Here is a 25627-nt window from a genome sequence, read left to right on the forward strand (position 1 = left end):
TATTGATACCAACTGGGAATCTCCAAGTGCCAGTAAAAACATGTCCCATTTAGGTATAAAGTTCAGTCTTTCCACCCATTTATATATCTCTATAGGCTTTGCTGGAGGTACAGGCTCTAGATCTCGATAGCTTGACTCCTAGAGAACCCAGTCTAAGACCAGGCCTTATTAAATAGATTAAAGAGAAGACTTTTAATATTACCCCTAATTCTTCTGGAGCTGATGTTTAAGAAAATGGTTTTGTTTATTTTCGTATGTATAGCAGCTTTTTGGATAACAAAATTACTCTTCTTGGGCAGAACATCCCAAAGGCTTCTGGAACCCAGCTAGGAACAAGTTATGAAAAACGTCTGTGAGAAACTCAGGCTTACTTAGTGAACACTTCCCTGAACATCTTTAGAATGAGCCTTCCTCCGAGCGCCCAGGAGGCTATTTCTCTCTCTTTCTTCCTTTTTTTTTTTTTTAAATAGATCATTTTGTTGGGGGGAGGGGTTCTTGCAGCGCCTATAAAAAATCCATACATCAATTGTATCAAGCACATTAGTACATATGTTGCCATAATCATTTTCAAAATTCTTTCTGTTTGAGGCCGTGGTATCAGCTCCTCTTTTTACCCTCTTTCCCCCACCCTCATGGACCCTTGATAAAGTATGAATTATTATTGTTTTCATATCTTGCACCACCTACTGTCTCCCTTTGCCCACGTTACTGTTGTTCATCCCCCTGGGGGTGGGGGTGAGTTATATGCTATTGATTGCATCTACTTGGCATCAGTTTGCAGACTAAAAACTAAAGGAAATTGAAAGCTACTTTCGCTCAGTGCACAACTGCAACTTGACGGTAGTTGCTGGTTGTAGATTCTTTTGCAATTCAAATGAACAATTATAACATTTGGAAGTAATGGTACTCGTGTGGCTTTCTTTCTAATCCTTAGGGCTTTAATATCTTGTCCTCGTTTTACCGCACTGGCTGACGAGAACTGTTCAAAATTAAAATGGATGTTACAGCACATTCTCACATTTGCTTTTAAAGCGAATACTTCCCCACACCCTTATGTGGTTTATTAAGGACATAATAACCAGGGGGAAAGACAAGGTGTTCTACTCCCGTCAAGAGTGACAGTCTCATAAAATCACAGGGGCAGGTCTTCCCTGTCCTGTAGGGTCACTATGAGTCGGAATCAACTCCCTGGCTGCGAGTTTGGGGTCTTGTTTGTTTTAATAACCAGGGTCTGACACCGGATACAATTTAGGATCCAGATCAACAGGCTAACATGGAGGAGGTCAGCGAAGTTGGATGGCTCCCTCAGGCCTTCTTCACTCTGCTGGCCTCCTGGCGGGCTCTCTTCTGAGCCTGTCACTGCTGGCCCTGCAGCGGGGCCCTGATGGGTCGGGCCTAGCCTCAGCAGACCAGCTACGTTCTTTCAGATTTCTTGCCTCCTCTCTCCTTCTGCTTCTTCTCTTTTCTTTCTTCCTGCTGCTTCTCTTTTTGTCTGAAAAAAGCAACGTTGCAGTCCTGGTTGCACATACAAACAACTCCTCGTCACTGTCAAGGCACGGCCCCTCCTAGGGGGTGGGGGTGGGCAGCACAAACGGACCCATCTCTTAGTGGGTAACAGTCACTTCATTTGCATAGTAGGCTACAGACACTTTGCTTGCTTTGTCTATTGATCACTTCTAGTCAAGGGACACATAATCCCAGGGCAGAAAATATCAAACCACAAGTTGTTTACAGCCTACTCAGTGTCAGTACTCAGTCGCATGGACAAAAATCATAAATCCTCTGGGATAGAAAATCAGTGTAAAGGTCATTCCTTCCAGCTTAGGGGGAAATCTCTTGCTGTTTTTCCAAAAAGCCAAGGCAAGACGCCAAATATTGTTGTTTGGTGTCATCAAGTCAGCAGCGGCTCATTGTGAACCTATGCACAACAGAACGAAACTTTCTTGACCCATTCTCACAATTGTTCCTTATGTCTAAGCCTATTGATTCAACCACTGAGTCAAGCCATCTCATCCAGAATCTCTCTTGTTTCCCCACCCTTCCGCTGTACCAAATATGATGTCCTTCTCCGTGATCTGACCTCTTCTGACAATATGACCCAACTATGTATGAGAAAGTCTTGCCACCCTTGCCTCTCAGGACCTTGATACCTGGCCCATTGACCACCCTAAAGACTACCTGAATTTGTTCTGGGTGCAAGTATCTCTTACTGGTTCCATGACAGACATTTCTTCCTTGGCTTTTTGAATATTATTAGAAGTCTCTTCCTTCTTATGTATTATTTGTATTTTTGTCTGTATATTATGTTTTCATTCTCACCACCTTAGCTGGATTTTATTTCTGTTGGGTCTCCCAGCTGTGAAGCACAGGAGGGGTGAGTAAATAATGAGAATAATTGATACAAGGGGTGATAGGGAATATGGGGGAGGGGGGTGTAGATGATAGGGAAGGTATGGGGATTTCGGGGGTAAATAATGAAAGTGGGAGGGAGCGTGAGCACTAGAATGGATTGTGATTGCATAACTCATCTAGAGGTTATTTAACCATGGATGGGGGAATGTTCTAAAATGGATGTGGGGGTGATTGTACAATTCCCCTTGATATGATTGAATGATTAAACTATTGAATTTTATGATATATAAATCACTTGCCAATAAAAGTGTTGAGGAAAAAGAGACCATCAGTCATGAAGGAAGTAAAATGTCATTAAAAGACAGGAAAGGAAGAGGAGATCAAAGGTGACGTCGGAAGAGACTGAAACTTGCTGTTAGTTACAGAGTAGCTAAATCAGGAGGAGGAAAGGATGAAGTCAAGGAGCTGAAGAAAACATGTCAAAGGACAGCTTGAGAGGACAAAGTCAAATATTATACGAAATGCAAGGACCTAGAATTAGAAAAGGCAAAGGGAAGAAAATGTCCTTTGTGACAATGAATGTAACCCATTCCTCTTGACTGTGTTATTCTCAGGATAGTAAATCATGATTTTTCTCATTCAAAAGGGCTAATACCAGTCCTTTTCAGCTCACGGATACCTAGGATATCCGTCTAGATGCTTTCCATTGCATTTTTGATGACTTCCAATTTTCCTAGATTCATACTTCACACATTGCAAGCTCCAACCATCAAAAGATTTTTTGCCGTTTTCTCTTCTTACTTTGAGTCTTGCCCCATTAGCAGATGAGCTATCTCCTGAAGTCCTTACGGCACCCACATCACACTGGTTGACCCCACTCCCAGAAAGCAGCCCCCCCTTACTCATATTTTGAGTGTCCGCTAATCCCCAGGGCCCATCTTGTGACACTAGTTCTGACAAGGTTCCGCATCCAGTGTCGTACAGTGTTCTGACACTCTACCTAAAGTTTTCCTCAGCTGCTCCTCTGAGGTGGGCAGCTGAATCCTTCATTGTCTGTTCTTAGTATGGAAGTTCGACAGAAACCTCTTCACTTTGGGTAGCCTGCTGACCTCTGAAATCCCAGGGACATAGCTCCCAGCATCACAGCAACACACACGTCACCACAGTATGACAAACTCACAGAGCAGTGGTGGCTGACAGCCAAGGAGCAGACTGTGGAACAGCCCATCAATTGCTCATATGTAAAAAAAAAAATCACTGCAACCAGGTAATGGCGACTCATAATGACCCTGGGGGACTGTGTAAACCTGCCCCTGAGAGATTCTGAGTAACTTGTTCGTGGAACTGAAAAGCCAGTCTTTCTTCCTCAGAACCACTGGGGATTTCAAACTGCTGGCCTTGAGGTTAGCAGCCCAGTACATAACCACGCTCCATAACTCATATGTAAATTCAGGGTGAAAATGAAGAAAATGAAAACACGTCCACAAGAGACAAAATGCAACCTTGAGTCTATCCCACCTGGATTTTCAGAATATCTCAAAAACAGATCTGAGCACTAAAGACCTGATAAGCCGTGAAAAATATCAAGAATATCATTCATGAAGAAAGTAAAAGGCCATTAAAATATAGGGGGGCGGGGACCATCAGGTTGGACATCAGAAGAGACTCTGAAACTTGCTGTTAATCACAGAGTAACTAAAGAAAATGGGAGAAATGATGAAGTAAGAAACCTGAATAGAAAATTTCAAAGGGCAACTCAAGAAGACCCAAAAAAAATACTATAATGAAATGTGCAAAGACCTAGAGTTAGAAAAACCAAACAGGAAGAGCATGTGCAGCATATCTAAAATTAAATAACTCAAGAAAAATTCAAGCCATAAGTTGCAATAGTGAAAGATTCTATAGGCAAAATATTGACTGATGCAGGAAGCATTAAGAGGAATGGAAGTACACAGAGTCACTGTACCAAAAACAAATAGTCTACCATTTCATGAGTTAGCATATGAGCAAGAATCAATGGTGCTCAAGGAAAAGTTCAAGCTGCACTGAAAGGGTTAGCCAAAAATAAGGTTTCAGGAATTGATGGAATACCAATTGAAATGTTTCAGCACTCTGATGAAGCACTGGAAACATTCACTTGTGCCAGGAAATTTGAAGAATAGCTACTTGGCCAACTGACTGGAAGTGATCCATATTTATACTCCTTCCAAAAAAAGGGTGACCTAAGAGTGTTCAAACTACAGAACAATATCATTGATACCACATGCAAGTAAAATTTTGCTGAACATTTTCCAACAACAGTTGCAACAGTACATTGACAGGAAGTGGCCAGAGGTTTGGGCCAGATTCTAAATAGGCTGTGGAGCAAGAGATGTCGTTGCTGACGTCAGATAGATCTAGACTGAAAACAGAATACCAGAAAGACATTTACTTATATTTTATTGACTATGCCAAGGCATTTCACTACGTGGATCATAAAAAACTGTGTATAACCTTGAGAAGAAGGGGAATTCAAGAACACTTGTGCTCCCCTGGGACTTTTACAAGGCGCAGTTGTGCAAACAGAACAAGGGACTACTGCTGGCTGGTTTAAAAATCAAGGAAAGCGTGTGTCAGTGTTACATCCTCTCATACTTATTCCGTCTGCAGAGCAAATAATCAGAGAAACTGGGTTATATGAAGAAGAATGTAGCATCAGGATTAGAGGAAGACTTATTAACAACCTTCAAAAATCTTGCTTTATGCAATTAAGAAGGGCTTGAAGCACTTGCTTCAAGATTCAAAATGAAGTATTGCAGCCTTCCCTATGGACTATGACTTAATGTAAAGAAAACCTAAATCCTCACAACTGGACCATTAGATAACATTCTGATAAATGGACAAAGAGGGGGAGGGGGGGAAAAAGGAAAATGAGCTGATTCCGGGAACCCAAGAGGCAAGCGAATTTGGGGAATGATGAGGGCAACAAATGTATAGATGTGCTCTACACAATTGATCTATGTATTGTGATGAATTTTATGAGCCCCAATGAATTGATTTTTTTTTTTAATGGACAAAAGGTTGAAGTTTTCCAGGATTTAGTCTTGCTTGGATTCATGATTAGTGTTCATTAAAGCAGCAGTCAATAGATCAAAGGCATGTAATATTAGGTAAATCTGCTGCCAATGACCTCCTTAGAGTACTAAGGTGCACCTGACCCAAGCCATAGTATTTTCAATTGCTTTGTAAATATGTGGTAGTTGGACATTGAATAAAGAATACCAAAGAATTGGTGAGTTTGAATTGTGGTACTGGAGAAGAATATTGTAAGTTTGATGGCCTGCTAAAAGGACAAACTGATCTATCTTGGAAGAAGTATGACCAGAGTGTACTTAGAAGCAAAGATGGCAAGTGTTTGTCTTACATACGTTGGACATATTATCAGGACAGACCAGTCTCTGGAGAAGGACATCATACTTAGTAAAGTGGAGGGGTGGTGACAAAGAGGAAGGCCCCCAATAAGATGGATTTTAAAAGAAGCTGCAACAGTGGGCTCAAGCATAAGAACAATTCTGAGGAGAGTGCAGGACCGGGCGATACTCCCTTCTGCTGTGCATAGTTATGACATGAGTCATACTGACGTGATGACGAGGGCAACACAGTAGTCATGGTCTTTGTGCTCGCCTCTTTTTGTGTTTCTTGTTTTTACCAGAGACATGGTCATGCTCTGGTTACTCAGCCATAAAGTGAAACACTACAATCACCTCTGATTTCTCATAAGTCACAAAATTTTTAGCTTTTCTCTCAAGACCAACATTCTGGCCTTTTTAAAAAAAACCAATTTCTTTATTGTTAATTAGGTGGAGATTTACATATCAGATCATCAGCTTTGTATTCAACTGTTTAACCTATTAATCAAACCCCCTAATAGTTCACCATTCAATAGTTCCTTGCTAATCTTCTCCCTCTTGTGGACTAATTTTTTCCCAACAGTTTGGTTGGCATATAGTTCACATATCAAGAGTCCAATCACATCAAGAAGAGATGTACAATCATCACCATCAAGTAACTATTACCTTTGATTTCACCCAAGTTAACACCCCATCAGCAATCTAATCCATTGCTTTATCTTTCCTTCCTTCCCCTCCCTACTGCTTGGCAGTCTCCAATGTCTTGGTATGAAATCTTTATCTTGTTTGATTTCTCATTGTTGTTTTCCCTTATATCAGTGGTCTCATATAATATTTGTCCTTTTGCGATTGGCTAATTTCATCCACATGCCATTATGTTCTCCAGCTCCATCCATGCCATGTGGTGCTTTGTGGTTTTGCCGTTGTATTTTAGAAATGCATTCCATTGTGTGAAAGTACCAGAGTTTCTTCATCCATTCTTTACTGATGGGAATGTAGGGTGAGTCCATCCTTTTACTGTATCCACTGCTGCATGGATAGGTGTGTGCTTCTGTCTGTGTTATGACTCTTAGTTCTTTAGAATATATCCTGAGAAGAGGTCTAGCTGGATCTTATGGAACTTCTATCCCAACCAACATTATAATATTCATGACACTAAATCCTGCTTCTAATATGCCTTTTAAATTCATTCCCCTACTTTTGCTTTACTTTCTCTACTATATATATATATATGCATATATACATGCCAGAATAAGATATCAGAATAGTTTTGTTGAAGAAAAACGATGATCTTCTGAATATGAGTTGACAAGTTATACAGATATGTGTCTATAAAGGTTAAAATTGAGCCCAGAGAAAACATTTGAGATTCTACTAATCCTGCTATTCTAATTAAAAGTTCTCTTCTATGCACCAGTCCTATGTTCCTGCTACATGCATATTAAACTGATGACTGTTCACTTACATGACAATGATTTCCTTATCTTCAATCTTTATATCATGTTCTCACATTCACTTTCAGTATCTTTCTTTTGCTAAGTTTGCTCTTAGATTCACCTAGAGTGCCTTACTCATTCAAGAATATTTTTTAACCCCTGTTACATGAGAGTGACAATTGCTTCTTTTGTCCTAAAACACTGTTTTATTTTCTATTGTACTAATAATATTCATCCTATTTTTTGTGTGTTGTATGTGTCTTACGTAGAACGATGCCTTTTTGTTTTATCAATAACTATGTTCAATACATGTTTGCTATGAGTTGAAATCAATTTGTGGCAACAGGAATTTGTTTCAGGTTCAGCAAAATGTATCACGCTGTTCAATGACTTAATAAATATAAATTGTTCAATCAGTTGTGTTTAGAAATTATCAAATTAAAAATATCTTCTTTAACAAATTTAGAACAGCTCTATGAGAACGCTAGGACCATTTCCTTCATAAGTTTAACATATTTCTTCTTCTTTTCCAAACAATGTCACGTAGTGCTGCACCCAGTCAGCAGCCATATCAAAGTTCTCTGCGTTAAAGTCCCTTTCATATCTCTGAAAGTTAATTATTATTTTTTTCCTTATCTGTGTTGCAATTTCTATTCATGCCCAACAAAAACGCAAACGCCTGTAGGGCAGTGTCTGAAGAAGTCGCCGTCATGGTGTCTGAGAAGTGGGTGTCTGCATTTCTCCTGTTGCAGCTGTGTTGGGCTGGCCATGGGAACTGCGGGAAGATCCTTGTGTGGCCCTGCGACATGAGTCATTGGCTCAACCTAAAGACCATTCTGGAGAAACTCACAGAAAAAGGACATGAGGTGACAGTGTTGTTTTCTCCAAATACTTTTCTCATTGACAAGAGAAAATCTTCTACACTGAACTTCGAACTGATTCCTGAGGAGAGAAACCCACATAACGCTCTAAATTCTCTAAATGAATTTTTGGATTTAGCTGTTAATGTTATGCCAACCTTGCCATCCTGGCAATCTACAATCAAACTGCATGATTTCTTTGTTCAAACTATTCCATATATGAAACAGCTTTGTGACAGTGCGATCTACAATCAGACTTTCATGAAGAAGTTGAAGGAGAACAGCTACGATGTGATGATTATAGATCCTGTACTGCCCTGTGGAGAACTCATAGCTGAAGTGCTTGCAATCCCTTTTGTGTACACACTAAGGATCACCACGGGCGGCACAGTGGAGAAGTATTGTGGGCAACTTCCAGCTCCGCTCTCCTACGTCCCTGCTCCTATGCTGGGACTATCAGATAAAATGGCCTTTCTGGAAAGAGTGAAAAATGTAATGTTCTCGCTTTTCGTTGACATCTGGCTCCAGCAGAGTTATTTTCAGTTTTGGGACCAGTACTATAGTGAAGCACTAGGTAAGAGATTCTGCTTTTTATTCTCAACCAGCTGTCAAAAGAAGCATGGCAGATCTTTTAAACACCTAGAATCTAGATTCTAGATACATGAAAGGAAACCATTTTGAAAAAATCTTTCTTTCACATAAAATTATAATAGTAACAATTTACTGATTATTAATGACTATTCAGTAAAAGAAGGCAAAAATCTTTTACTTTAATGATTTTTTTATTTACAGTTACCTAAATTTATAAAGTAACTTGATGCTTGATAGATTGCTCTAATACATAGAACAATATTCATGAATTCAATGAAAGATGTATTGTTTTGCCTGGTATAGGGGCTCACAAATAAGCCAGTCTGGTGAGTTTTCATTTCATTAAGGGCGTGTGCCATTTGTTTTAAGAATAAATCCTTTCTTGCCTGGCACCAGTATCAAACTGAAATAGCCAAAGGTTAACAGTGAGATTAAGGATGGTATTTACTTAACCTGAACGTTGCTTCACAAATTTTAAAAGTCTCAATTTTATAAAATTCCTGTTGGGTGTGGACAGCTTTTCCCTCACATACTTTTTGAGATGAAAGCTGAAAAACTCCATTGTGGACCTAGCATCCCTGAAACTGTATTTCTTGAAAAAGCTTTATACAGAAAACTGAGGAGCTAATTAGACAACTTAAAAAGACTAGGTCTTGAGGAGTTAAAATATTAGAGTTCTTCCTCTAGGGATTTAGGCATATTCCACTTCTTAAAGTTTTTGCCAAAATGTAGTATCATTTTACTGTTTTTATATATCTGCTTATCATCTGAATCTGTCAAATCAAGCAGGCTTCCATTTTGCCTATCTTTGGAGTTATGCAGAAATATAAATTAACAAATAAGTCATCATATTGGGCACTCACTTGTTAGTTGCTTCCGAGCATATATGCTTAAAGAAATTCCTTTCAAAACTTCTTAGCTTCAGTTCTGTGAAACAACACATCTACTGGAGTGCCTGGTTTTCTGAAACGTACAGGTGAAAACTTCGTATGAAATACTGGAGTTGACTTTGCATTCCTAAGAAATTCTTGAAAAACAGTGAAAAAAATCCTTAAGCTGCGTCATTAAGTGAAAAATAAATGCAAGTGTTAGTAGCACAAAGGAGATATATATATATACCAGAAAACTTAAAATGGGGTTTTCTTCCCTGAACCTGGCCTGGTTCCAGTTCAATGTTTTTGTTTTGGGTTTTTTTGGTCGTGAAGTCACATCGTTTAGATAGCAGAGGCTTTTTGTGATTTCATTGAGTTTTTGATAAAAGAATATCTTTCTTTTTTGTTGTTGCTGTTGTTGTTTTTATTTATTTATTTTTAAACATTTTATTAGGGGCTCATACAACTGTTATCGCAATCCATACACACATCAATTGTGTAAAGCACATTTGTACATCATTCTCAAAACATTTCCTCTCCATTTAAACCCCCGACATTAGGTCCTCATTTTCCCCTCCCTCCCCGCTTCCCCCTCCCTCATGAGCCCTTGATAGTTTATAAATGGGTATTTTGTCATATCTTGCCCTCTCCGACGTCTCCCTTCATCCACTTTTCGGTTGTCTGTTCCCCAGGGAGGAGGTCACACACAGTTCCATGTAATCGGTTCCCTCTTTCCTACCCATTCTCCCTTTACCCTCCCTGTTTTGCCACTCACACCACTGGTCCTGTAGGGCTCATCCGTCCTGGATTCCCTGTATTTTCAGTTCCTATCTGTACCAGTGTACCTCCTCTGGTCTAGCCAGTCTTGCAAGATAGAATTCGAGTCATGGTAGTGGGAGCAGAATATCTTTCTTGCTCATGGTAGTTCACTAAATTTTTCTCCTCAAGGTGGGGAGCATTTTGTTCGTCATAGATCTAGCAGGATTAAAGTGAAGACTCTGGATATCTTTTATGAAGTTCACTAAAGTTTCCAAGGTAAACCCTAATGGTAAGCTCTAATAGGATTTCAAATAAGTCTTCGTAACACGACTGCATAAATGCCACGTGTTATAGATTGAATTGTGTCCCTATGAACTCTGTGTGGTTTATCCTACTTTCTGTGCTTATAATTAGTCTCACTAGAGAATGGATTGTCTTTGGTATATCAATAAGACAAAATTAGTGTTGGATATATTTTTAATCAATCTCTTTGGAATATAAAAGATATTTGGAAAGGCAAAGGATTTACAAACCTGAGCATGAGATATCAATATATTTCAAAAAGCCACTGCCACTGAGGCCATTCCAATTCATTGTGACCGTGTGGAGGGTTTCTGAAGGTCATAGTTAAGGTTTTGAGTCAATTCGGCAGGGCCAGGATTCTCAGCACGTTGGCAGTACAGTGAACCCTCGTTTATCGCGGTTAATCGGTTCTAGACCCTACCGTGATAAATGAAATTCCGCGAAGTAGGATTCCTTATTTGTAAATCAAATATTTTCGTAGTTAGAGCATAGAGGACATGAAAAAACACCCTTTAGTCACCATTACACTCGTATTACCCAATTTATTAAATGAAAAAGGGAAAATACAGTAAAACATTTTGGACGTTACAATTATCATTTATTATTTATTATATTATTTATGGCATCAAGCGTGTACGTATGAGCCAATCAGTGGCAGTAATGACAGAGCATGCGCTGTTACGCAAAAACCGCGATAGAGTGAAGCCGCGGAAGTCAAAGTGCGAAGTGGCGAGGGTTCACTGTATAGTCCTAGGAACCCCTGATGGTATGATCTTTCTCAAAGTAATCAGCCCATAATGGGACCTGCTATTGAGCCACTAATCAGTGTTAGGGAGATGTGGAGTGGAATGCAACCCTCTTACTCAGATCACAATCCTAATCCAATCAACGGAAAGACCATTTCCTCAGGGGTGTGGCCTGTTTCCATTCAAAGGGGACAGGACCTGGTAGAAAAACTTGCTTGCCGTTTGTTGGATCTGGATCCTGTATGTAGCTCATCCTCCACCCTCCAGCTCTTTGGACTGGAGCCAGTGCTTTGATGTATCATTGTCTCCAACAATCAAGCCTGCTAGCGGAGCCTAGTGCTCTCCGGCACTGGTGTCATCCAGGTTCACAAAGAAAGAGGACTTTGTCCCAGGATCGAATAAACCTAAAATCTCATCTCTGTGATCTCAGTATTTCAGAAGATGAACTTTTGGACTTGGGGTTGCTTTAGGACCTTTGGGGTGCATGTGCTCCACCTGTGGGAAGGACGTGATTTTTGTGAGGCAGACGGGTGGAATTGACTTGATATGGATTGACTGGTTCCTCAATGTGTGTATCAACACACGGATTGAATGCAGTCCTTAGGATACCTGACAAATTTGTAACTCTACATTCTTTTTTTTTCCATATGGTGAAACAATTTTATTTCAGTTGTCTTTCAAACCACAAAGACACTTTGTTCTTTACATAAAAACAGTCGTATAGAAACCCTATACTTTCTAGAAAATAATTAGATGGACCTTTTCAAGAAAAAAGAATCTATTATATGGTTTCAATTAGGTTGCCTTGAGGAAGAAAAAAAAAATCACATCTGGACTGGTGCCTAAAATACATCATTCTGCCACTCTGCATCTTTTGGTTGTTAGAGTACAGGTACTCTAAGAGTACAGAGTACTGTCATTCAGCACCTGTTCCTGCATTCCTGCACATTTGATTCCATGTCTACGGATTCATCGATCATGTAGTGCTCCATTGGCTCACCAGCCTTTCCTGCAGGTTTGTCAGAAGGCTGAACAGGCTGGGCCTCTCTCTGTGGTCTTTCTTCAACACCTTCCAGGAATGGAGACACATCATCGTCATCGTAGATTGTAAACTCCAAGTCTTTGCCAACAATTCCAATGCAGACATTCTTTGTTATTAGGTTCTGCTCTGCAGGAAGGGCTTCTCATAAGGCATGCAGGCCATTTTCAACCAGTCCATTGAAGTTGCACTCCACAAACCCAGACATTTCTCTCCAAGTAAGTACAAGCTGATTGAGAGGCACACCAATGGGCATAGCTTTGCAGTCCAAATAGTTAGCAGATGGACAGGTTTGGAAAACGCGAAGGCCCAGATCATCAAAACCAATGAGCACCCTATACCACAGGCATCCGGCCATATCATTGAGTTGGTGCCTGGGTTTTGCTTCCAATTAGGCACACAAGACTAGATAGACACAGGTCTATCAAAAAAAAGAAGAGGTCTGTCAAATGCAAACCTCGAATCAAAACACTCCTGGCGCATGACATTACCTAACAGTCTAGCATCACAGTAAGCCCTGCAATTGAAATACCAATATGGTTGTCAACATGGAGAATTTTTTTCTGATAAGCACCAACCTCTGACTGTGCCCTCTTCGATGCAGATAACAAACACTAGATGTTTTTTTAATTTCAGACCAACTGTGGCCAAACCTTGTTTAACAGCTTCCATTGAATATTCAATTTGATGGATCCTGCCCTGCAGGCTCCAAGCAGTGACACCATTGTCGTACTGGTTTCAAAGCATGGTTCCCGCTGGGGCTTCGGGCTTCCCAGTGGCCTCCCACAAAGCTGCAGACCAAGAAGTGAGGCCAACACTGCTGTGCTGCTGAAACTCTAGTCTTCATTAGGTTTTCCTCCGCTCATGAGTACTGTCATTGTCCTTTTCAATCCTGAATTTCCCGTGATCTTAGTAGGAAAACCTGAATTCTCCATCGGTATTATTTCATATGTGACAATCAGCATGCAAACACATTTTTTTAATCGTTTTATTAGGGGCTCATACGACTCATCACAATCCATACATATATCAATCGTGTAAAGCACATTTGTACATTCATTGCCCTCGTCATTCTCAAAACATTTGCTCTCCACTTAAGCCGCCGGCATCAGGTTCTCATTGTTTCCTCTCCCTCCCCGCTCCCCCCTCCCTCATGAGCCCTTGATAATTTATAAATTATTGTTTTGTCATATCTTGCCCTGTCACACGTCTCCCTTCACCCACTTTTCTGTTGTCCGTCCTCCTGGGAGGAGGTCACATACAGATCCTTGTAATCGACTAACACATTTTTAATAAATCATTTTTGTTTGTTTTTGTTTTGTTTTTAGCCATTTTATTGGGGCCTTGTACAACTCGTATCACAACCCATCCATCCATCCACTGTGTCAAGTACACTTGTACATTTGTTGCCATGATCATTTTCAAAACATTTGCTTTCTACTTGAGCCCTTGGTATCAGCTTCTCATTTTTCCCTTCCCTCCCCCACCCTCCCACCATCGTGAACGCTTAATAAATGATAAATTATTATTTTCATATCTTACACTGTCCACTGTCTGCCTTCACCCGTTTCTGTTGCTTGCCCTCCTGGGAGCAGGTGGTCTTATATGTCAATCATTGTGATCAGTTCCTCCTTTCTCCCCTCTCTCCCCCCACCTGCCCCTTACTCTCCTTGTATCCCTACTCCCATTACTGTTCCTGAGGGGCTTATCTGTCCGGGATTCTGTGTGTGTCAAGAACTCTTATCTGTACCAATGTACAGGCTTCGGTCTAGCTGGATTTGTAAGGTAGAACTGGGGTCATGATGGGGTGAGGTGTGGACAGGAGGGGACCCAGAGGACTGTTGTGTGTTTATCAGTGTTACACTGTACCTTGGCTGACTTGTCCCTTACTTGTGACACTTCTGTGAAGGGATGTCCAATTGTCTATAGATGGGCTTTGGGTCTCCACTCCGGTTCCCCTCATTCATATTAATATGATATGAACAACAAACATTTGGGGTCTTCTGATACCTGATCCTGTCGACACCTCATGATCACACAGGCTGGTGTGCTTCTTCCATGGGGGCTTTTGTTGCTTCCCTGCTAGATGGATACTTGTTTAACTTCAAGCCTTTAAGACAATTTTAAATGACAGTCATATCATTTCCAAATAAAAATACTGATTCCCTTTAAAGCAAAGTTTAATTAAGTTTATCATTAGCACATTTCATTGACTTGTGTTTATCTTAATGGGAATAATCTCAACATTAAAAGGATGATGTTTGAGGAGGGGTTTTGATAGATGATTTTTATTAGAATGAGAGAGTTATTTTCTAATCCTAATTGGCTGATAGTTTTTTAAATTATGAATAAATGTGTGCCCTTATATTTTTATTGCTTAAGATGTTCCTGTTTCATTTTTTTCTTTAATAACAAAATTATATTTATAATTTATATTTTACATAGCCATTTTCCTACCTTGAACCACAATTGTTCACAATATCTTCTTTTAATATATTTTCATTTCTACAGTAAATTCGTTTATTACAATTTTTATATTGAGCAGTGTGATAGTTAAGGGTGCATGTCACCTTGACTAGGGCACAATTCTCAATGGTTTGGCAATTAAGATATCATCCCCATCATGTGATCTAATATAATGTAATCCCTTCCATGATGAGATTGGCAATGAGTAGCCAATCAATTAAGAGGAAGTTTTCTCAATATGTGTGGAAGCTTGAAAAAGCCTGTTTGCTTGTCAGTGGGTCTGGATCTTGCAGTTGGCTCATCATCTGACCTCAATATCCTTGGACTTAGCCAGAAGCCTAATTAATTGCCCCCTGATCCTAGAAGTAATCAGTAGAGGCAAATTAATCCATCATACCAGATTAATTTGCCTTTACATTGGGCTAAATTGCCTCTGTAGGCAGCAGTCTGTTGCCAGACCAGCTGATCTTATGTGCATTAGCCCTGGTAAACACATGAGTCAGAAGGCACCTCCCGCCTTACATCTGATCCAAGCACTTGGAACTTGCCCACCTCTAAAATTATGTAATCCATTTCCTTATAAACTTCTCTATGTATATATAAAAATGAGCCCTGGTGACATTGTATAAACATATGTAAATTCACCATTCCTGGTAACCATTAAAGAGCATGGTTTCCATATGTTTACTTGTTTTGTTGTTAGTTCTACAATGAACACAGATGTGCATACATCTGTTTGTGTCATCTCTTACATCCTTTGGATGTATAACTAGTAGTGGGATGGCTAGACCATGTTGTCGTTGTTGGGAGCCATCAAGTAGGTTACAACCCAGTGCACACCTATGCACAACAGAATGAAACACTGCAGGGTCCTGTACCATCCTTACAATTGGTACTATGCTTGAGCCTGTTGCTGCAGCCCCTTTGTCAATTCATATTGAGGGTCTGCCTCGTTTTTTCTGCCCTTCTACTTTTCCAATTATGCCCAGGACTGTGGCCCAGTCGTTAATACTGAACTTTGTAGGAGCCGCTGGGAGACAGCTAGCGTGGTCTCAAAGTTTCTGACTTTTTCAGGCCCTCCCCACCACGTTGGGAGTCGTGGTCAATGATACTGTTTGACCCTAATGGGATCCCACCTAGGTCTATTGGCTTTCTGTCTCCAAGACCTGAATGTGAGCATGCCCCCCTAGCCTTAAGCAGCTTCCAACTTCCTGTAAGAGGGGAGAGAGGCTTTCACATGTAGAGGGACATCCCCTAGTTCTGCCTCTACCTACCTAACAGTGCTATTTCCAGGTATCAGAGGAAGCACAACAGTTTTCCATAGTGATCATATAATTTCACAATTCCACCAGATATGGGAAAAGGTTACAATCTTCCTATATCCTCAACAGCATTTTGTATTCTGTTTTTGTTTTTCAATCAGTGCAATTTTTTCCAAGGGTGAGATGTCACCTCATTCTAGTTTTGATTTGTATGTCTCTAATGGAAGGAGCCCTGGTGGCACAGTGGGTTGCATGTTGGGTTACTAACAGGAAGGTTAGCAGTTGAAACTATCAGCCACTCCAGAGAAACACGGTAAGACGTTCTACTCTCAGAGAGATTAAGGATCTCAAAACCTTGCAGGGCAGCTCTGTTTGCCCTGTAGTGTGGATGTGAGTCAGAATTTACACAATGGCAGTGTTTGGTTTTTGCTTACTTTTGAATTGCTAATGATAGTGATGTCCCTTTGGTGAAGTATTTTGTGAAGTATTTCTTTGGTTTTTACCCATTTTAACTTGGGTTGTCATTTTGTTCTCTAATTGTTGAAGACATTTTCTATATATTTTAGAGATTAGATTCTTCTCAGATATGTAATTCCCATGTTGTCCATTTGTGGGTTGTCTTTTTACTCTTTCCATAATGTTTTTTTGATGAAAATAAGTATTTAACTTTCAGCAAGTCCTAGATATCTAATTAGCTTTCTGCAGCTCATGTATTTATTGTCGTGGTTGGTAAACTTTTTAAAAAAATTAAATCCAATAGTTTTGTCACCCTTTTACAAGAGCTTTATTGTTTTAGATTTAATATTTAGATCTTGGATCCACTTTGAGTTCATTTATGAGTATTGTGTTAGGTATATGAATGCTGTTTCATTTTTCTCTAGGGGGATATCCAATTTTGCCAGCTGCTTTAGAAATGGTTTTTTGATCCATGGAACAGCCTTTGACCTCTTGTTGAAAATCAGTTGCCATAGATGGATGGATTGGTTGGGGGGTTCTAAATTCTATTCCATTAGTCTATGTATCTGTCATTAAACCAGTACTTGCATGTATATGAGGCAACTGAAAACTCCATTGCTTAGGTCAGATGCATCAACATCTTAAAAGGGCTTTTGCAACAGATATGCCCAATACAATGCTCCGCTTGATTTCCGCTGCTTCCATGGATTCAAGTAAAACGGAATCTTGAAAGCGTCAATATTTTCACCATTTATCATGATGCTTTTAGGTGCAGTTGGGAGGATTTTTGTTTTCTTTATGCCTACATGCAATTTTTCCTTTAAAATTTTCCATGTAAAAAAGTCCATTAAACTAATATGCTGCCTATGCCTTTTGCCCACCTTTCTTTATTTCCTACAGGAAAACCCACTACATTATGTGAGACAATGGGGAAAGCTGAAATTTGGCTAATCCGAACATACTGGGATTTTGAATTCCCTCGGCCATACTTACCTAACTTTGAATTTGTTGGAGGCTTGCACTGCAAACCCGCCAAACCTCTACCAAAGGTAGCACTCTTTCGTGTCTTTCCCTTTGTACAGTGGTTTAATTCCAAGCTGTGTTAGTCTGGGTAGACTAGAGAAACCAATTCAGGGAGACTCATATGTGTATAGGAACGAACTTTATATCACAGAACAATTGTCTATTGAGAAAACATGCCGGCCCAGTCCAAATCAAGTCCATAATTCCGATATTAGCACGCATGTCCAATACTAGTCCATAAATTCCTCTTTAGACTTAAGCAGCATATGCCATGATACCAAATGCAGAAAGATCAGTGGGTGGAAAGTCCTGTGGATCCAATGGTGGTGGATACATCTCCAGAGCTCTAGCTGCCCTCAATGTGGCTCCATGTGGCTTGTCAACAGGGTAGTAAAGCAGAGAAAGAGTGTGTCCTGCCTCCAGGGAAGAAGAGAGGAAACTCCCAGAATGCCCAAGAGAAGGCCATGCTCACAGCAGCCATCGGGCAAGCTGTGACCTGGTTGACGAGCTAGATTCCACCCCTAGTACCTACATATCAAAGCATGAAATGATGTAACTACCACACATGCCTTTAGTATTAAATGCCTTTTATAATTTTTACCCATACCTTTCAGACTTACATTTCCCACTAACAATTCTAAATGATTATATACATCAGAATTCAGCACTAGTCTAGCGATGCCTTTTAACTCTTCACTTCATTCTTCAAGTTCAGAATCATAATGTTATTTTTCCTGTGATACTGCAATTTTATAATCTAGGGAATTTTGCCTCTATAGGAAATGGAAGAATTCGTCCAGAGTTCAGGTGAACATGGTATTGTGGTGTTTTCTCTTGGGTCAATGGTCAAAAACCTCACGGAAGAAAAGGCCAATCTTATTGCCTCCGCTCTGGCTCAGATTCCTCAGAAGGTCAGTACTACTCCACGCTGATGAGAAGTTACTTCATCATCAGAGAATTTCGCCAAGAGCACTCTTTCTGGATGAAGGTTGAATCTTCTTATATGACTAGCATTATTGCCCAGGGCTTTAAGTAAAAGGCACAAAAGAGTAAAATGATGTGTTACAGCATGGGGTAGAGCATCTTCTGCATTCAAATGGATATGCATCCTGTTTCTATTCATTTATTTGTCATGAATTACAGATTAAAACATTTTTCACCCCCATTGACCTCATATTAGTTGAGATATGAACACATCTCAAAGTTCTTGAACATTTTATCTCCACTGTACAGGAAAAAGGAGAACTGATGTGGCAAAGAACGCAGCAAATTATGCTCCAGAATGTGCACATCTCTAGACTATCTTGGGACTCTATCCAAGTGGAGTTGGGGTAGAAGTAGAAATCTATATTCATTTAAGTTCCCTAAACAGGGTTTAGCAAACCATTTAAAATTAATTAAAGATCCAACTAGTAGGGATCACATAATATGCATATTTCAATTTATATTATTCAGTCCATCTAAAATTGGTGGCCATTACAATTCTAGATTTCAGTTACTTTATTTACTCCTGATTTCAACTCTTGAATACTCCTATTCAAGAAATAGCTTGAAGATGTTTTATATTCTATACTTAGTAAAATGGATGAAGCATTATAAAACAAGTATGTAATTGGATATGTTGAAAGTGGATTTCTGTTTCTAGCCTTTTGTGTTAGGGGCTTGGGCATCTAAGACACCTTTTAGTGAATTTCCTAAAATCTGTCTTACAGATGTCCCAGACAGAAAGCATGGCATGGTTGCATAACAAATTGTGGGGGGAGGTCAGATGCACAGGCATTCCCTCCCGTGAGATCAGTTGCCAGACTGCACTGGGCCTGCTCCCAGCTGCTGGGAACAATGGACAGGCTCCTGTGGGTGGAGTTCGCATCCTACTGATAATGGTCAGTTGGGCCAAGAACAGGCCAAACCGGCTCTGTGACATCCGAAGTTAGGCTGCCATCCTGAATCTGGGATCTGCCCATCTTGTCACGTGTATACCCCAATCCCTCCTCTTCCTATTGCATGTATGTCCCTAGACCACCCCTTCTCATTGCTGTGTAACCTATAGTGCAGCCCCTCCCTGTGACGTATGTCTCTACCTGTAATTAGTGGGCTGGCATGCCCCCAAAAGGTATATAGGTGTGGGTCAGCAATATAGAGCTCTCTGACCTCTCACTCCCTGGTCGCCCCTCTCTCTTCCCCCTCTCCTCTCCAGTCCTCTCTCCCTTGTTCCCTTCTCTCCTTCCCTTCCCCCTCTCTCCACGTGGACCACCAAGCTGGGCTGAGGTGAGCAGTGCTACCATGTAATGTGTCTGACTGCATTATTGTAATAGCTCTCATGCTCTCAATGACTTTAATATAATACTTATATATCTCAACCGTGCAATTGTGCTTACTGAACCCATGGGTAGTAGCAGCGGGTGGGGCTGGCCCCTCACCCGCCCCCAAATTTAATTTCATACTACAACAAATATTTCCTTAAAAAATTGTATTACACAGATACCCTAACTTACCTTGCCCCAAAAATTAAGAAGAAGGAAAGGTAAAAGGAAGGATGAGGGGAAAATGTAAGGAGGACGAAAAAATTACCAGTTATCAAAGTAACAGATGCACCTAAATTAAAGCAAATTATATTTGTGTAAAACACTGAAATTGAAAAAAATTAAGCTAACATGGCCCAGGATTACATACATACACACACCTACACAGAAGTCATGTTTTTTTTAATGTTTCTTTTTTTAAAATCGTTTATTAGGGGCTCATACAACTCTTATCACAATCCATATATACATCAATTGTGTAAAGCACATTTGTACATTCATTGCCTTCATCATTCTCAAAACATTTGCTCTCCACCTAAGCCCCTGGCATCAGGTCTTCATTTTTTCTTGTCTCTCCCCGCTCCTCCTCCCTCATGAGCCCTTGATAATTTATAAATTATTATTTTGTCATATCTTGCTCTGTCCGACGTCTCCCTTCACCCACTTTTCTGTTGTCCATCCCCCAGGGAGGAGGTCACATGTAGATTCTTATAATCGGTTCCCCCTTTCCACCCCACCCCACCCTCCCTCCACCCTCCCAGTATCGCCACTCAACACCACTGGTCCTGAAGGGATTATCCATCCTGGATTCCCTACATTTCCAGTTCCTATCTGTATCAGTGTACAGCCTCTGGTCTAGCCAGATTTGTAAGGTAGAACTGGGATCATGATAGTGGGGAAGGAGGAAGCATTTAGGAACTAGAGAAAAGTTTTATGTTTCATCGTTGCTACATCACACCCTGATTGGCTCGTCTCCTCCCGAGACCCTTCTGTAAGGGATGTCCAGTGTCCTACAAATGGGCTTTGGGTCCCCACTCCACATACACACCCTCATTCATTATGATAAGACTTTTTGTTCTTATGATGCCTGATACCTGATCCCTTCGACACCTCGTGATCACACAGGCTGGTGTGCTTCTTCCATGTGTGCTTTGTTGCTTCTGAGCTAGATGACTGCTTGTTTACCTTCAAGCCTTTAAGACCCCAGACGCTATATCTTTTGATAGCCGGGAAAAGTCATGTTTTTAAATGATGTTTAAACTCATCCTCTGATGAATGACTCATACATATCTTTCATTTCTAATTCTTCACTTATAATCTCACTCGAAAGAAGTTTCAAATAATTGTCAAAATAGCAGTGTACTTTAAAGACGATTAGAACACACCCTTTATTTTAAAAGTTCGTGTACAGAAATAATAATGACCTGGGGCACAAAAGAGGCGGGGAGGGGAAATGGGAGGTCAGCAGCAATGGGTACAAGAAAGAAAAAGTGTTTCAAAGCTGATGGTGCTGATGATTGCACAGCCTTATTAATTATTGAGTTCTTGAATTGAATGTTATGTTAATTATAGCTCAGTGGAAATACTTTTTAAGTGCGTGTAAATAATTTTATTCTTCCAATGTTTTCAAACAATTTCAAAATAGGCTTACAGTTTTACATTTGACATTGCAAAGTACATTCTGCGTTTTTACCTGAGAAATAAATGTGTTTCTTTGCACAGGTTTTATGGCGATACAAAGGACAAAAACCAGCTACATTAGGAGCCAATACTCGACTCTATGATTGGATACCCCAGAATGATCTTCTTGGTAATGTTTAATAATTCACTGAACAAACACTCAAATCTGAGACTGTCACAATTTGCTCTCAGACTTAGAAGATACACAGTGAAATAAATAACCATTGATTTTAGTTACATTTCCTATAGTAAAAGTAAAAGTTTTCAGTGCAACATCTCATAACTTTCCTGATGTTAGCTCAATGAAGGTCACATATCTTAAGTAAGATTTCCCATGCAATAAGAAACTAGTTGATTCCCCCATCTCCTAGGACTGAAGTTTTCTGAGCTAGCAGCGATCATATTTCATCATTCCTTCGTGTGCGTGGGGGAGATAGGTTCCAGGACTGCGGTGGATGCCCCAAACCCTAAATGCTCAAGTACTTTATATAAAATGCAAAACATTTGCATACAAGCTACACACATCCATCCATCTGTTTTGAACCATCTCTAGATGACTTTAAAACTTAATACCATGTAAATACAAGGCAAATAGCACCTTATGCTCCTTCTTAGATGACAGGGATTGCTTTGATGACTAAATTGCTTCTTAGGAGCCACCTTTCCTCAAGACCACCCTGCACCCTAGTATGTTTTCCAGCTAAATCTGCAGATGTATAACCCACAGAGGGAGGGTCAACCATACTCAGCTTTCATAGAAAATTTGCATTCTTCAGTGAGTTATCCTATTTTTTCCTTTCTCTCTCTGAAACCCTGTTAATTTTTATAATGAAATCCTCACCCACTTTTTTCCCTACCCTCAAACTAGGTCATCCCAAAACAAAAGCTTTCATCACTCATGGGGGAACAAATGGACTCTATGAAGCTATTTATCATGGGATCCCTATGGTGGGGGTTCCCATGTTCGCTGACCAGCCTGACAACATCGCTCACATGAAGGCAAAGGGAGCCGCTGTGGATGTGAACATGAACACAATGACAAGTGCGGATCTGCTCAATGCTTTGAAGGCAGTCATTAATGACCCTTCGTAAGTATACCTGCTTTCTACAGGGCCACCATTGATTGTGTTATTCGTCATAGTAGGAAATGTTTCTTTGGAATTGATTGGTTGTTTAAAATAACTTTATTGTGGCTCATACAACTCATCACAATCCATACACACATCAGTTATGTAAAGCACATTTATACATTTGTTGCCCTCATCATTCTCAAAATTCGCTTTCCGCTTGGGTTCCTGGAATTAGCTCCTCATTTTCCTTTTTCCCCTCCCCCTCCTTCCCCCCTACCCCCTCCCTCATGAACCCTTAATAATTTATAAATTATTATTATATTTTATCTTACACTGCCCGGCATCTCCCTTCACGCACCCTTCTGTTGCCCATCCCCCAGAGAAGAGGTTATATGTAGATCCTTGTGATCAATTCCCCCTTTCTCCACCCCCCCCTTCCCTCCCGGTATCACCACTGTCACTGCTGGTCCTGAGGGGTTCATCTGTCCTAGATTCCCTGCGTTTCCAGTTCCCATCTGCACCGCTGTGCATCCTCTGGTCTAACCAGATTTTCAAGGTAGAATTGGGATCATGGTAGTTGGGGCAGGGGGAAGCGTTTAAGAACTAGAGGAACGTTGTGAATTTCATTATTGCTATAATGAACCCTGAGTGACTCATCTCCTCCCCACTACCCCTCTGCAAAGTATGCCCAGTTGTCTACAGATGGGTATTGGGTCCCTATCACACGCTACCCTCATTCACGATGATATGATCACACATGCTGGTGTGCTGCTTCCACGTGGGCTTTGTTGCTTCTGGGCTAGATGGCCGCTTGTTTACCTTCAAGCTTTTAAGACCCCAGGCGCTATACCTTTTGATAGTGTGCACCATCAGCTTTCTTCACCACATTTGCTTATTCACCTGCTCGGGAAGGTGAGCATCATAGAATGCCAATTTCATAGAAGAAAGTATTCTTGTATTGAGGGAGTACTTGAGTGGAGGACCAATGTCCTTCTGCTACCTTAATACTAAACCTATAAATATATGCACATAGGTCTATTTCCCCATCCTCATATTTATATATATTTGCATATGTACATGGCTTTATCTAGACCTCTATGAATGCCCTTGGCCTCCCAGCTCTTTCCTCTATTTCTCTTAACTTTCCTCCTGTCCCACTATCATGCTCAGTCCCCACCAGGGTTTCAGCAATTCCTCTTTGTTATATTCCCCTTGATCATGCGCTACCAGGCCTCCCACACCCACCTCACCACCAATTTGGATCACTTGTTGTTCCTTTGTCCCTGGGTTTTTTAACACCACTTCCTTTCCCCTACACCTCCCCCTCTCCCATGTCCCCCAGGAACTGTCAGTCCCGTTGTTTTCTCCTCCAGATTGTTCATCCAGCCTATCTTATTTAGACAGACCTGCAGATATACTAACATGCACAAAAACAAGACAGAGCAAAAGCAACAATATACAACAAAACAACAATAAATCACTGACAAATAACAAAACAAAACACAACAAGAAAGAAAAGCTTGTAGTTAGTTCAAGGATCGTTTGTTGGCCTTTAGGAGTGTTTTCCAATCCAGTCTATTGGGTCACCATGCCCTGGTCCAAAAGTCCACTTTCAGCATTCCCTGGGGACCTTGCCGCTCCATTCCCTTGCTGTTCTGCTGCATTCCCCCAGTGCTTTGCCTTGGTGTGGCAGGATCATATTGGGCACAATTCCCACACTGTGTCTCCGGTGCTGTTCCCCACAGGGCCATGGGTCAGTGGGGGTGTCATGTCTCATAGTGGGGCTGGCCATGTGGTCCTCTCTGTGGACTGGCTGCTCTAATTGGGATCATCCTCCTCAAGGCCTGGTGGGTCAGGATGTGCTCCACTCTCTCCTACTCCCCCTTCATCTGCTCCCATGTGCTCCAATCAGATATGTCTCTCTCCAGGAGCTGCAGTTTCAATGCCGTCCTTTGAAATAAATTATTCTGAGGGAGGAGCGGGCATCCACTTAGTATTTGGGACTGGGGCCAGCCCCGCCGCCCCCCCACCTCTCCACTGGTTCCCTACTCCACGCCGGCATGTTGCACTCACACCTTGGGGCTCTGGGTTGAACTCTGGTCCCTCTTTCCCTGTGGAGATATAATATGTCTTCAAATTAATAATGAGTTTTCATCCTGAGTGCTGCCTACTATTTTTAAACTCTTTATGAAGTTTTTATAATTGAATTTACTTCAATAGTTTACCAATCCTCATTTTTTATACCTGTTGTTTTGAAATATAATTTTTTAAATTTATTCACTAATTCACAACCTCAAATCTTCTCTGTGATAAACTATATATATTAAGGCTGCCTACATTCTTCATCTCTTTGTTCGTGCAGGTATATGTAGCTGAATTGCTCTTAAAATTGTTTCAGACTCAAATAACTCAGAGACTAAATGTGAAAGGTTCATTCACTGATAAGGATGAAAGTGAATTTAGATGGAATTAGGTGCAGCTCATTTTAGTGAAATTAGGCTTTATAAATATCCCCAGGTGTTACAAGCAGTTTGACATTGGGTGGTAACCTTTCAACCTACCCAGAAACAATCCAAGAGAGAGGCCTGATGATTTACTTTTGAGAAGATTTCAGCCAAAAAAAATTCTATAAAACAGTTCTACTCAGTAACACAGGGTATTGTCATATGTTAGAAGGAACTCAATGGCAAGGTGTTTAGTTATTTCCATTAGGCTGTATAAAACCTCTGTAAAATTCCCCTTTTTGCGGGATTTTCTAGAAACCCCTCCCCAAATGTGTATTCATAGGGCAGACACTTTATATTTGACTTATATCCATCCTAAAGGATCAGCCCGGCTGCCTTGCTCATTTTCCCTCCTTACACAAGTTTCATTGATTGAGTTATTAATACTTATATATAAATAATAATTTTCAGAATGCTATGCTAGTTTAAAATGCCATTGGTCCGCTTTGGCTCTTTGTAACCTTATATACAGCAGAACAAAATGCTTCCTGATCCTGCCCCATTATCATAATGTCT

At 40.6% G+C, this 25627-nt stretch overlaps 1 protein-coding gene and 1 pseudogene across 4 annotated transcripts in view; one reads left to right on the forward strand and one right to left on the reverse strand.

Annotated features, from left to right (window-relative positions):
- The window catches only part of LOC101656782 (UDP-glucuronosyltransferase 2A1), a 43896-nt gene that overhangs the window by 13961 nt on the left and 4308 nt on the right, over positions 1-25627 (forward strand). For 2 of the 4 annotated variants that reach the window (XM_004703173.2, XM_013004840.2), the window contains 3 exons: positions 17432-17580; positions 21580-21667; positions 22406-22625. In XM_004703173.2, the coding sequence (XP_004703230.1) occupies positions 17432-17580; positions 21580-21667; positions 22406-22625 (457 nt within the window). Of the gene's footprint in view, positions 1-7880; positions 8612-17431; positions 17581-18333; positions 18466-21579; positions 21668-22405; positions 22626-25627 lie in introns of those variants that run through there. The other 2 variants (XM_013004839.2, XM_045284367.1) reach the window with 2 other exon arrangements.
- On the reverse strand, positions 12229-13094 carry LOC105978658 (annotated as a pseudogene).

The sequence above is a fragment of the Echinops telfairi genome, unplaced genomic scaffold, assembly GCF_000313985.2.
Source record: "Echinops telfairi isolate 266 unplaced genomic scaffold, ASM31398v2 ScPeMD7_7468;HRSCAF=8506_0, whole genome shotgun sequence".
Classification (NCBI taxonomy): Eukaryota; Metazoa; Chordata; class Mammalia; order Afrosoricida; family Tenrecidae; genus Echinops; species Echinops telfairi.